The sequence below is a fragment of the Rhipicephalus microplus genome, unplaced genomic scaffold (assembly GCF_043290135.1).
Source record: "Rhipicephalus microplus isolate Deutch F79 unplaced genomic scaffold, USDA_Rmic scaffold_15, whole genome shotgun sequence".
Classification (NCBI taxonomy): domain Eukaryota; kingdom Metazoa; phylum Arthropoda; class Arachnida; order Ixodida; family Ixodidae; genus Rhipicephalus; species Rhipicephalus microplus.
Window position 1 is genome coordinate 721,853 of NW_027464588.1, and position 13,838 is coordinate 735,690.

The 13,838-nt window shown below is 48.8% G+C and overlaps 1 protein-coding gene across 1 annotated transcript in view; it reads left to right on the top strand.

Moving 5' to 3' along the window:
- Positions 1–8,671: 8,671 nt before the first annotated feature.
- Positions 8,672–13,838, top strand: part of LOC119173378 (26S proteasome non-ATPase regulatory subunit 6) — a 36,912-nt gene continuing 31,745 nt past the window's right edge. Inside the window, exons 1-2 of the mRNA XM_037424220.2 lie at positions 8,672–8,915; positions 9,600–9,805. Coding sequence (XP_037280117.2) covers positions 8,774–8,915; positions 9,600–9,805 — 348 coding nt within the window. The 5' untranslated portion in view covers positions 8,672–8,773. The remainder of the gene's footprint in view (positions 8,916–9,599; positions 9,806–13,838) is intronic.

Here is a 13,838-nt window from a genome sequence, read left to right on the forward strand (position 1 = left end):
ACATCGTCTGCAGACCTTGGAATTTAAACATATTACTAACACATCAATGCTCTTTATAGTTCCCCCATTAAACAGACGCGAGCCAATGTTGGATACCTCCAACTGAGTCTAAATGTTTGTTCTAGGGTTCTCCGTGCAAAAACCATGATCGAATTATGAGACACGCTGTATAAAAAATTGGGGCTCTTGGTGCCATCACATTGTGCATATGTGTCGAGAACAAGTACGGCCAGGACACTGGGAATTCCGTGCACAAAGCAAAGCTGTGTGTTCAGGACCTAATATTGTAATATATCGAGTTTTACGTGCCAAAACCACGGTATAGTTATGAAAGACATGGTAATGAAGAGCTCGGGAAATTTGTACTATCTGGTGCTATTTAACGTGCACTGACATTGCGCAGTATACGGGGCCCCTATCACTTCACCTCAATCGAAATGCGACCTCCATGGTCGGAATCGAATCCGCGACCTTCGGGTTAACAGCCAAGCTAAACCTTGACCACTGCTCTACTGTGGCGGACGTGTACGGTTATTTATAAAAATATACGGTTATTTATAAAAGAAACGAAGCACATTTACATTAAACGAAAGTAGCCACCATGTTAAAACAGGAACGAAGCAACGGGCGAGCGACGCGTTCGCTGGTGGGAGCGTGCAAAAATATCGCAATACAAACGAATGCAAGAATCAAAGCATTTACAGTTATGCATGTCTAGTAGTGGCACATACCCAAGCTGCACATGCCCATGATTGACCCGCACTGTGGTACACATTCAATGTTTCCCAAACACCAGAACAAATTTTCATCTATCTATCTATCTATCTATCTATCTATCTATCTATCTATCTATCTATCTATCTATCGACGGTTGGTTGCTCTCGTGATCACCCCCTTAACTTGAGGTAAACCAAAATTAGTATGGGACGGTAAGATGATTTGATGAATATGATCAGCTGGTAATGTCACAATAATGTCACAATGTCGTCGCGTATGTCGTCCAACACTTTCCGAAAATTGGTGGAACATACCCGGGCGGGTATGTGCCACAGGTGATACATTTTTATCCACCCAGGAATGCTGAGAGCACACATAGGTAAATTTAGCTATCTACCATTAAGAAAAAGCTGCCAGGCAGGGCTGACGAGACGAATTCAATGATTAAATGTCAGTGTCCCAGCAGGAATCGAAGCCCAGCATTCTGCTTGACATTCAACTATCCTACCACAGAGCAACGCCAGGTCTCGGAAACACTATGCAAATTGACCGTACTGTTCGTGAAACGTCCAATGTGGTCGTCGTCCTGGTTATCAAACTTTATGAACACTACATATGTACTCCTATGACACAGCCGTCATGTCGGGTTAACGTCGATTGTAGTTAGGTGCCACCCGCTGAATTTGATTTGTGCAGCGGCGTTGAGCGCTACCATCCTTGTGAGCACTAGCACAAACACCAACACTTTGTCAACTTACCCCTTCTGGTGTTGCTAGTAACCATGTTGCACTCAGCATAGTCACGCAACTGAAAACAACTGCTAATATAAAACATATGCGACTATTTAACGTATATATGTGCGTGAATTTGTGCATATTGTCACGTGATAAGAAGGCAGTACATCGCTTTCTAGGGCTCTGCGCATACTATCGCCACATTATAGCCTATTTTTCTAGGATTGCTGAACCGCTCACACGACTCACTCGTGAAGATGTTTCATTCGTCTGAGAGGAAGAACAGGACGCAGCTTTCTTTGAGCTACGGGAGCATTTGCAGACACCACCAGTCCTCACTCACTTTGACCAAGACGCTAATACTGACATTCATACTGACGCCAGCAATGTGGGTCTTGGTGCTGTCTTCGTATAACAACAAGATGGCGCAGAGTGAGGGATAGCGTACGCTAGCCACACTCTTTCCCGTGCTGAGGTCAACTACTCCACGTCAGAGAAAGAGTGCCTCGCTGTTGTATGGGCCAAGATGAAATTTAGGCCTTATCTTTATGGACGCCACTCAAGGCAGTGACCCACCATCATTCGTTGTGCTGGTTAGCCAACCAACGGGACCCGTGTGGGCGACTGGCACAATGGTGTCTTCGTCTGCAGGAATACAATTTCCCGATCGCTCACAAATCGGGCCGCAAGCACGAAGATGCTAATTTATTATCCCGTGCACCTGTCAAAGTTTGTGGCCATGACAGCGAGGATGACGGTGGTTTCCTTGGGGCCCTTACTAGAACATATCTGATTACACGACAGCGCGCAGACGATGAAATTCGCACAGTTATCGAAAACCTTGAAGGACGCAACGCTTCCATACCTGGATGTATTTCTCGTAGTCTGTCATCGTTCTGTACGCGAGATGGGGTCCTGTGTAAGAAAAACGCCAACAGCAATGAGATAACCTATCTTCTAATTGTGCCAACTGACATGCGTGACCACATTCTTCTTGCCTGCCGCGATGAGCCGACATCTGGTCACTTAAGTTCCTCTCGACCTATCACTCGAGTTCGACAAGCGTACTGCTGGCCTAAGCTTTCTGCATCCGTTAAGCGATACGTTAAAAGTTGCCGGGAATGTCAACGCCGCAAATCCCAGCCACTGAAGCCCGCGGGGCTTTTTCAACCAATAGGATCACCCAGAGCGCCATTTGATCAAAGAGGAATGGATTTACTGGGACCCTTTCCGCTGTAATCTGCCGGCAACGAGTGGATCGTAGTAGCCACAAACTATTTGGCGAAGTACGCCGAAACAAAGGCACTACGACGCGCTACGGATTCCGACGTCACCCAATTCTTTATGGACCAGATCGTTCTTCGATATGGCGCCCCGCCGTGCGTAATCGCAGACAGAACAGCACCCAGGACCCAGCTCATTCATGACGTGTTCAAGCTCAGCTACACGAGCCATCGCAAGACCACGGTATATCATCCGCAGAGCAACGGGCTGACAAAGTGACTCAACAAGATCATCGCTGACATGTTATCCTTGTACGTAGATTTCCAGCATAAGACCTGGGACCAGGTGCTACCGTACGTCACATTCGCGTACAATACTGCCGTCCAGAAAACTACGCGATTCACGCCTTTCCGTCTGTGATGCGGGTTCTTGTTGCTGATTTGTTTTTCTCCCGGGCTGAGCCTCAGAGAGTTTTGTTAATAAGGACAAAGCCGTTCGGTTTCCAAGAAACACACAAAAAGTTTAATTGAAAAGTAAAAAGGCAAAGATTCCTCACAAAACAAAACACTTAATAAACAGTTGACTGGACATGACGAAACACATCTGTAAACACCCAACAAGAACGTTCAAAGTCAGTAACTAAACCTAACGTTCGAAAGGGGCTGAGTGATGGGAGTAGCGCAAGAGTATCGGTGCAGTCTCACCCACAAGTTGGTTTTCGGCGGTGATGAGAAACCGGAACGCCGTGACTCCTGCGTCAGTGCGTGGGCTGGACGAGGACGAGGGAACGCTGGCTGCTGGCGACACGTCGAAAAGCCCTACCAAATCGTGATGGTTTCGGCTTGAGGAGCGTGGACACGTCGGAGACGGGAGAACGCAGGCTGGTGGCGACGCGTCCGGGAACTAGGGTCGACCTAGTCAAGCAGCTGGGCGCACAGCTCGGGCCCGGAGCCCGACGGCTGTAGCTCGCCTGCCGGAACCAAAGTCCGCAGGCCCTGGAAAGGAGTTCAGGACCGGATGGCCACGGTCCTTTGGAGCGGGAACCCGACAGCAGGAGGCCCCGGCCGGTGGAAGTCCTGTAGGCTCGGGTCCGGAACCCAACGGCCCATCTTCAGCGCCCGGTCCGGTGACGACCTTCCGCTTGCACTGCCTGCCTCGAATTCCCCTTGCTCTGGTCTGCTCAGGCTCCTGCTTCAGCTCTGGCCCACTTGTCTCGTTCTCATTGGAGATACTGCTGTTTCGTGGTGTCAAGCCATTGGGCCTTGAAATCTCCGTGTTCGCTGCCCATTGGATGTTTTACCTTTTGTTTACTTCACGTCCTGCCACGCATCCTCGTGCTTGACGCTCTTTAACGTCGTCATTCTTGTTTAAGCAGCACCGCACGTGCACTCTGGTATTTCTCCTTTTGTTTTTTTTTTTCCGTGACGCGCACTTTTCGAAGGCGCGCACTTTGAACGCGCACCACACATCACATACGCCCCCCTTTTATTCAAGTTTTTTTTTTAGAAAAAAAAAACTGCCGATGAGTGCGCGTTCTGCACTACGTCACAATTAAACCACATATTTGCACCACGCAGTTCAACACATCACCGGGCTACAGTTCGCTACATCGTCCAAATGTCCACACTTAAACTTTAGATTCACCCAATTGCATTTAAAAGTTCTGAAACCCGGAATAAACCTTTTTACTACAAAATCGACTATGGACAAAGCTACTTGTGTCCGCATCTAAAAGTCGAAGTCCAGAAAGAGCTACCGGTTTTCTAACCCTACACTCAGGTTATCGCGTCGTCCCAAACCAGACGCACTGCCCTTCTCGCACGTTTCGAAAGTAACTGTGGCAAACATGCTTTTATGCACTTTCGCTGAAACGCGTGTCTGCGCCCCCGCCGGCCACATGAACGCTTACCGGTCACAGAGGAACAGGGCGCGGTCTCGAGCCGTCGGCGTCGACACGAAACGCACTGAGACACGAATGTCCAAATGCCACAATCTCTCACACAAATGCTTTCTTTTAGTTCACCATCTAATGAACACAAGCTCGGGGTGCCCTCAGCAAGCCCAAACGCTCCGACAAGCGTGTGAGGTTCCTGGATTCTTGAGAAGGGATGCCGTTGTGCTCGGTCATTATACAGCTCATCTTGAGTGGACTTAATTATAGGTTCAAAACCAATCACGTTCTCAGGTTCAAGACCCTGTCTGGCATTCTCCATACCTACTATCGAGCCCACCTCCGATTCGATACTGTTTATTTTGAAGAGTGCTTCAGCACTCCCATCGTGTTTTCTCGGACAAATAGCAGTTACGCTATCCTGTGAACTAGAATCCCCTCTCTCTCTGAGTGAGATATACGTATGGTCTAGGACCATTGACGTGGTGCCTGCTGCTACCTCTGTCGGTACAAAACAATCAGTGGCCACTATATCAGAGCCTTCATGGCATTCGCTGCCATCTTCCCAATGACGTTCTAGCGCTCCTTCCATGGAGCTATTGAGAGGTAGCCCTACCTCTTCCCGAAATGTGCTCGGCCTTTGAGACGTTCTGATACACACCTCATTCTGAATGGAACTTCTTTGTTCCCTGCTATCGAAGCTTTGCTCCACAACATTTTCCACAGCTTCTAGGTCGCCCATATCCAGGCGCTCTTCTTCATAGGTGCTTGGCCTCTCAGAGGTCCCCAAGCAGCTAACGGAAGTAATATGTTCCCAGCCAGAGAAGCTTTCCGTCGCTTCAACAAACTCCTCATGACTCCTGCCTTCTTGGCTGTCCACCTCTCTGCCTTCCTCTATCTGAGCTTCTCGCTCCGAAGTAAGGCTGTCGCGAGGTTCGAGGCCAACCTTGCAGGAATCGACTTCCCTCCAGCAAACGCTGCTATCGGAACAAACATTCACCGCTTGCTCGACCTTCTGCATCGCCAGCTGCCCCCTTTTCGCCATCGCAAGCTCGAGTCGCCGCTCGAAGTCCACCCTCTCTAATTGGAGCTGCTGCTTCAGTATGCGTGTCTGACGCTCTAGCAACACTTTATTTTCACGCGTTACGCGCTCTAGCTCCTCCTTCTTAGCTCTAAGCACCAATTCAAGCTTTTCCTTCGCCGCCTTTCGTTCTGCAGCCCGTTGCTCACGCTCCCTCTCCATCCGCTCCTCGTACCATACTCTAAACTCCGCTCCCGTCAGTCCCATTTTATCCGCCAACTCAATTAACTCCCACGTGTTCGTCATCGTGTTAACCGCGTCAAAAAATCTACTGGAAAAACAAACGACTTTGTCCTGCCCCACGTTGGGCGCCAATTTGTGATGCGGGTTCTTGTTGCTGATTTGTTTTTCTCCCGGGCTGAGCCTCAGAGAGTTTTGTTAATAAGGACAAAGCCGTTCGGTTTCCAAGAAACACACAAAAAGTTTAATTGAAAAGTAAAAAGGCAAAGATTCCTCACAAAACAAAACACTTAATAAACAGTTGACTGGACATGACGAAACACATCTGTAAACACCCAACAAGAACGTTCAAAGTCAGTAACTAAACCTAACGTTCGAAAGGGGCTGAGTGATGGGAGTAGCGCAAGAGTATCGGTGCAGTCTCACCCACAAGTTGGTTTTCGGCGGTGATGAGAAACCGGAACGCCGTGACTCCTGCGTCAGTGCGTGGGCTGGACGAGGACGAGGGAACGCTGGCTGCTGGCGACACGTCGAAAAGCCCTACCAAATCGTGATGGTTTCGGCTTGAGGAGCGTGGACACGTCGGAGACGGGAGAACGCAGGCTGGTGGCGACGCGTCCGGGAACTAGGGTCGACCTAGTCAAGCAGCTGGGCGCACAGCTCGGGCCCGGAGCCCGACGGCTGTAGCTCGCCTGCCGGAACCAAAGTCCGCAGGCCCTGGAAAGGAGTTCAGGACCGGATGGCCACGGTCCTTTGGAGCGGGAACCCGACAGCAGGAGGCCCCGGCCGGTGGAAGTCCTGTAGGCTCGGGTCCGGAACCCAACGGCCCATCTTCAGCGCCCGGTCCGGTGACGACCTTCCGCTTGCACTGCCTGCCTCGAATTCCCCTTGCTCTGGTCTGCTCAGGCTCCTGCTTCAGCTCTGGCCCACTTGTCTCGTTCTCATTGGAGATACTGCTGTTTCGTGGTGTCAAGCCATTGGGCCTTGAAATCTCCGTGTTCGCTGCCCATTGGATGTTTTACCTTTTGTTTACTTCACGTCCTGCCACGCATCCTCGTGCTTGACGCTCTTTAACGTCGTCATTCTTGTTTAAGCAGCACCGCACGTGCACTCTGGTATTTCTCCTTTTGTTTTTTTTTTTTCCGTGACGCGCACTTTTCGAAGGCGCGCACTTTGAACGCGCACCACACATCACACCGTCTTGTCTATGAACGTGAGGTCCAGACCATGCTGGATGTGATGCTTCCACGCAATTGCGACGCTTTGATCACTCCTGATGCTATGCAGCTTACCCAGTACGCCGACGAAGCACGCGAGTGAGCATGCCTACACACTACGCACCAGCAGTGTACAGACGCATGCCGCTACAACGCTTGCCATCGACTAGTTGAATACCATCCAGGCGATCAAGTTTGGGTGTGGAGGTCAGTCCAACACCAGGGATTGTCAGAAAAACTGCTCAGTCGCTACTTTGGACCATACAAACTGTTGCGACGCGTGAGTCATGTGAACTATGAAATAGTCCCTGACGGCGCCTTCTCGCCACGGCGGCGAAGGCACTCCTCAGAGATTCTGCACGTAGTGCGACTGAAGCCGTACTTCACGCGGTGGTGTGACTGTGCATGGACCTTATCGCTGTTTGGTATGTGCATATTTTCTATTGGTTCGCCCCGACTTTGCCTTTGTAATTTCCGAGCCTCAGAGCGATGCTTTTTTTTTCACAGGGAGAATAATTCCACTTGGCCGCTAGTTACAGTGAGCGCAAGCCATGGCTGCCCGCGAGAATGGAAGACAATGTTCTGGGGCAGCGCGTGCTCTGGCTAGTAGTTGTTGATTATTGAAGCAGCCATCTTGCCAGTTTTCGGTGCGTCTCCCCACCGGCTTAGTTCTTCCAAGTTGAAGACATTTTTAGTACGTGACAATATATTGAGTGCACCTTTATAACGTCTCACTCCAATAGAAAAAATTAAACATATTCACCTTGCATCAACATGCTTCGCGCAACATCGATTCCCAAGGTACGTGGTATCGGCAAATTTTTTTTAATTTTTAATTTTTTTTAATGCTGGAGAGCATCATATACTGCCCTCATAATGAAATTTGAATTTGTATGTGTAAATATATGCTCAGGTCTTGTACTTTAACTGAGTGCGTTCGGAAACCGAACGTAGGCATTCTCTGTTATGATAGTATATCGCTACCGGCGGAAAACCGGCGGAAAACCGGCCGACTGACGTACGTTAAACCATAGTGTACATCGCCTACTTAACATTAAAACCATCTTCACGGTCATTTTTTGCCAGAATGGGAGTTTTCAAAGACAATAAATGATCTTTCCGCAGTTGACCACGCGGCTGAAATGAGTATGGTTTCACCGCTGAGCAGTACAACACCATAAGTACGTCAACGAGTCCATGCATCCATGATTAAAGAGGAATCCCTTAGCTCCCTTTGAGCGTCTCGCTCAGTTGACTCCAACACAGCGAGACACGACTCAATTTTCTTTTCAGCGTCTAATTCGTAACGCACCTACCGGCTTGAGTCTTCCTTGCTCGTGATCGTTTTGATACCTCCTTGGGCTCGTGCAGCCGGCTCGCGGACGTTTGGCAGTCATGTCTATCAAAAACAAGAAATGGTTTGACCACTTGCTCAGCAAACATTTTTGTTTTTTTTGGTAGTATTATTTTTCAACTACTTTTTCAGATTGGCTTCATTTTCATTTTAGTTTCATTTAAGTATCCTGCCGCCCGGTTCTTGGCCCATCCCCCTCTGTGGGTGGGGCCATCCATAAGAGGTCATCATCATCATCATCATCATCATCATCATCATCATAATCATGTTTCCTTAGCAGGGTGTAGCAGGGTGAGAAGAAGACAACGACGAGGAGTCCGAAGCGCCCGAGGTGCATTGTTTATTCGTCACGCTAGGAGTCGGCCCCTGTTGACCATGCCCCTAGAAAATTTGGAAGAAGACAGCCTGGCGAAGAATCCCGACCTTGAGTTGGCACAGATGAAGTTCCTGCTAGCCCGACACGAGCCCCACAACGACAAACTCAAGCAGGATCTCATGACCGCCATCACCGATCATGGTGAGTACACTTCATAGGCCCGCCTAACCTTGGCGTCTTTCGGCCTCCGCGTGACCGTGCTATTCTGTTTGACTATTGCTAGCGTGAGAAGAATAATTATTCAGCTAAGCTGTTGTAGCATGGTGTTTTAACACTTTAGGGCACAAAAAAGCCAAGGAGCTCATTACATGCAGTTACACTGAATCTGTTACGCCTCGCTACGAAAGAGTACTACATAACCTTTTCGTGTACTTCGAAGGTTAAAAAAATAGAAAAAAGAGATGGTTGGTAAGCATTCACTGTAAAAAAAAAAAAACTGCGCGGAAAAGTTTTTGTGCCTTCTTTTTTTTTTCCGCCACAGGTGCCTCTTCAATCGCTATTGGGTGTTTTTGTTGCCTCGATTTTTATCTTGAGTACGTTTTGACGCTGTCTTTTAGAACGTATACACAATTGTTTGATGTTTGGCGATAACTGTTGTTCTTTTAATGAAGAGTTGGATGCACCGTCATTTGCACTCAAGTCGAAAACGATTTGTCGCTTCGTAATGTTTGCTATCGGGCTAGTTGGTGCATAGCTGAACTTGAATTGATGGCGCAAACATTGCACCATCATTCTTTCAATATAACCTCAAAACATTTGAGTCATGTATTCAAGCTGAACAATTTGTTGCTTTCTTCGCTTTCTGTGATGCACGCTTTGTTGTAGACATGGCACCTTTCTACGAGGAGACTTGCGCTGATCTCAACTGGGCCATCGATCAAGAGTTGGCGGCCAAGATGAGGGCTGCCAACGTGGCCGAGTTGGCGCGCCTCGACGCGGCCATCGAGGACGCCGAGAAGAACTTGAGCGAGACGGAGGTTCGCGATGGCTACCTGCGCAAGGCGGAGTACTTGAGCCGCATCGGTGACAAGGTACGAAGCAAGCCAATAAGCTCGGTCAAAGAAAAGAAAAAAATAGCGTAAGAGGCGGCTGTGACTGTATACACACTTACACAGGTGACTCAACCAGTCAGCATCGGTCACTGACCAAAGGACGCCAAGTAGCTCTTACTTATCGCTCACAGCATACCGTCGGCATCAGCTGCGAAGGAAACGGAAAAAAAAAGAGAGACACTCGAATTATACGACGCGCTGAAAGGTCTCTCTTCTACGCATTTGTTCCACTAACGTTCGTCGTCTGCCGCCAAAATCTCCCCTGGTTCCGTAACTATAACCCCCCCCCCCCCCCACCTGGAAAAAAAGAAGAGCCCCCTTGCCACACCCCATTTTGTGGTTTCAACCAGGGTGGCCAGTTCCACTTTTAATAAGCGGTTTTTGGGCTTCTCTTTTTACCAAGTCGCTTGTAGAATTTTACAGTCGCTTGTCGCGTTTGGGGCTCATTTGAATTTTCCCAGCAAATATCTTAGTGGTGACCACGTTCTCCAATAGCGCATTTGCCATTCAGTATTGGAATGTTTGTCAATGGCTTTTAGTATATTGTCACGGGGTCGTCATGTGGCCGAAGACAGGAGACTTTGTGTTGGAATTTAACTGTTTATTTGGGCGAACCTGTGCCCAGTAAACGGAAACTCTGATTACAGTAGCAGTCTTGGACTGATACAAAGAGAAGTTTATTAACTTTAAACTCAAAAAAAAAACTCTTTACATCATTTTATACATACAGTGCTCGTTTAGACACCCCTCTTGTGCACTATGTGGCATACAAACTCCATTATCCATAGAGGAAACTATACTCGGCGACAGCTTTTCTTGACAGCACTGTGGAAGCTATAGAGCCGAACCGCCTGCATGCGCGCGCGCCAGGAAACAGTACCTATTTTATTTTCTGATTCTAATAGCTACCTGGCCCGAATAAATAAAACTTTCTTCATTATAAGGATAGAACAAGTATGGGACGCTGTTCATGGAAAAGAAGTTATCGTGCGCCCTAGTTTTTTTTTCTTTTTTATTTCTTGGACGGCACCACGTTTTCCGCACGCCGGCTGCGTCTGCTGCTTGCTCTTGCAGCGGCGAGCACCGCATCGGCCGTGGAAAAGCTGCTCATCGTTGGGACGCGCCGTCTTTTATACATCACGCATCGAACTTTCCAGCCTTATCACTGGTGACCACGCAAGCTCTGAAATAAGCTTCACTATTCGCGTCTTGCGCGCAATCTTAACAACGATCTACAACAATTGTGAGGCTTCTCGAACACTGAGGCACAGTCTGCGCCAATCATTGCTGACAGCTTTTGAGGGCGTAAACCGAATACAGCAAAACTGAAATAAGACAGGCCCGTGGCCGGATCGTGCCGCAACCGGCCTTCCATTTCGCCTGTACCAGGGCTCAATACCGTAAACGTTAACATTCGATCACGTGTGGCGCTTACCCGTATATACTGGGCTGAACACGGAACCTAAACTTCACTGTTATAAAGGCTGAATAAGGCTGGGAAAACGTTCTGAACAACGGAAAATTTTATGTGTACCAGTATATAAACAGCACAGTAACTAGCTGCATGTATGCACTCTCATCAAAGTTTAACTCTGACGTTCCCATTTTGCATGCATACATTTTGCTATAGAGAAAGAGAGAGAGAGAGTGAGAAAGGAAAGGCCGGGAGGTTCACCAGATATTGGCATCTGGTTTGCTACCCAGCGCTGGGGGTGGGGAAGTAGGGGCAAGAAAGAGGGGTTAGATAGAGGGAAAAAAACGCATGCGCACTCATAAAAAAAAAAAACGAAAACACACACAGGAAGGGCGTCCCAGCTACAACCGTTCAGCAAGGCCGGTCAATCGCAAAAAGTGCAGCAGCGCTTTCAGGGTCCTCTTCTGTGAAGTCGCATCCTGACGATACTGCAGAATTTCCTGCTCCGACAGAGGCTGATCATCTAATTTGTTGAGTTCCCTGCGAAGGCATAGTCGCTGCCTACTATACGCTATGCACTCACAAAGAACATGTTCAATGGTTTCCTCCTTGCCACAGTGGCCACAGGCTGCGGTGTCGGCCATCCCAATGCGGAAAGCGTAGGCGTTGGTAAATGCAACGCCCAACCACAGCCTACATAACAGGGTCTGGTCTGTTCGGCGGAGCCTCGACGGGACTTGAAGACTTAGCGTAGGGTCAAGCGAGTACTGTCGGGCATGCTTGAAGTGTGGCTGATTCCATTGTGATGTGGTTTGCCGGCGAGCAAGTCTGCGGAGCTCTCGTGCAGCATCCGTCCTAGAAAGTGGTAGTCGCAGTTTATGATCTTCTGTGTGGGCTGATTTGGCAGCTTGATCGGCCCGTTCATTGTCGATGATTCCGCAGTGACTGGGCAACCGCTGCAATGTAATTTGGTGCACTTTCTCAGTCAGGTGGTGTATAATCTCTGCTATCTCTAGTACCAGCTGCTCGTGTGGTCCACGGCGTAAGGCTGATAGTAGAGACTGCAGTGCCGCCTTCGAGTCGCAGAAAATAGTCCACTTGCGTGTAGGTTGATAAACTACAAATTGCAACGCGGCACGAAGTGCTGCCAATTCTGCTGCCGTTGATGTTGTTGCGTGAGATGTCTTGAATTTAATTGTCGTGGCCAACCTTGGTATCACTACTGCTCCTGTAGAGCTGTCCGGCTGAACCGATCCGTCAGTGTAGATATGTGTGGAGTCTTGATGTTTCTCATACAAGAGAAGTAGTGTGAGCTGTTTTAGAGCCGGTGACGACAAATTGGCCTTTTTCTCGACGCCAGGTATGTTAATAATAATCATTGGTTGAGCGAGGCACCATGGCGGAGTCACAGGTCTAGCGGCAGGAGAGAACGAAGTTGGGATCGACTCACCATGTGCGGTCACTGTTTTGCAGTAAGATGTGCATGGTCGGACCACTGGTAGAGAAGCTAGGTGATGTCGAGGGGTTCGAGCTAGGTGTCGTATATGTGTCCTCAGCCCTTCCACAATAATGTGGGTTTTGATGAGGTTGTCCCTTGTGATGGCGATAGTTGCCGCTGTTGACGCACTTTGGGGCAAGCCTAAACATATCCGGAGTGCTTCAGCCTGGACACTTTGAAGCATTCGTAGGCTTGTTTTACTTACGTTGGTTAACACAGGTAGGCTGTACCGAAGGAATCCAAGGAAAAGAAACCTGTATAGTCGCAACATAGCAGTTGTGGACATTCCCCAGTTCTTTCCAGCGAAGAACTTGAACAAATGACAGATGCCTGTCAATCGCCTTTTCATGCATGATACATGTGAGCTCCATGAGAGGTCTCTGTCAATTATAACACCTAGGAACTTGTATGATCGGAGGTGACGTATTCTTTCGCTGTTTATCAGAACGCTGTAGTTATGCATTGGTTTGCGCGTAAATGCCACTAGTGCACATTTCTCAGAGGAAATTTCCAGATCTCGTTGACGGAGGTAAATAGCAACTTGAGTGGCAGCTCTCTGAATTCGCGCTCGCAGCTGTAGACGTGTTACTGCAGACGTCCAAACGCAGATGTCGTCCGCGTACATTGACAATCTGACAGTACTTGGCAGATGCTCATTGAGAGCTATTAGCGTCAGGTTGAATAGTACAGGGCTAAGTATGCCACCCTGGGGAACACCACGGTGGCGGTAATGTAGCGAAGTGTCACCATCCTCGGTCCTCACGAAAAAGGATCGCTCAGAGAGATAGCTGCGTAGCCACTGAAACATCCGACCACCCACTCCTACCTCCTTGAGAGCGGTGAGGACAGCTTCATGTGTGACGTTATCGTACGCCCCTTTAACATCAAGAAATAAAGAAGCGCAGAGACGCTTACGGCCTTTTTCGTGTTGCACGTAGCTGACCAGGTCTATGACGCTATCAATTGATGACCGGCCACGGCGAAATCCCGTCATAGCGTCCGGGTAGATGTTGTGATGCTCCAGGAACCATTCTAGCCGTCCAAGTACCATCCTCTCCATCACTTTGCCCAAGCAACTAGCCAGTGCGATCGGGCGGTAT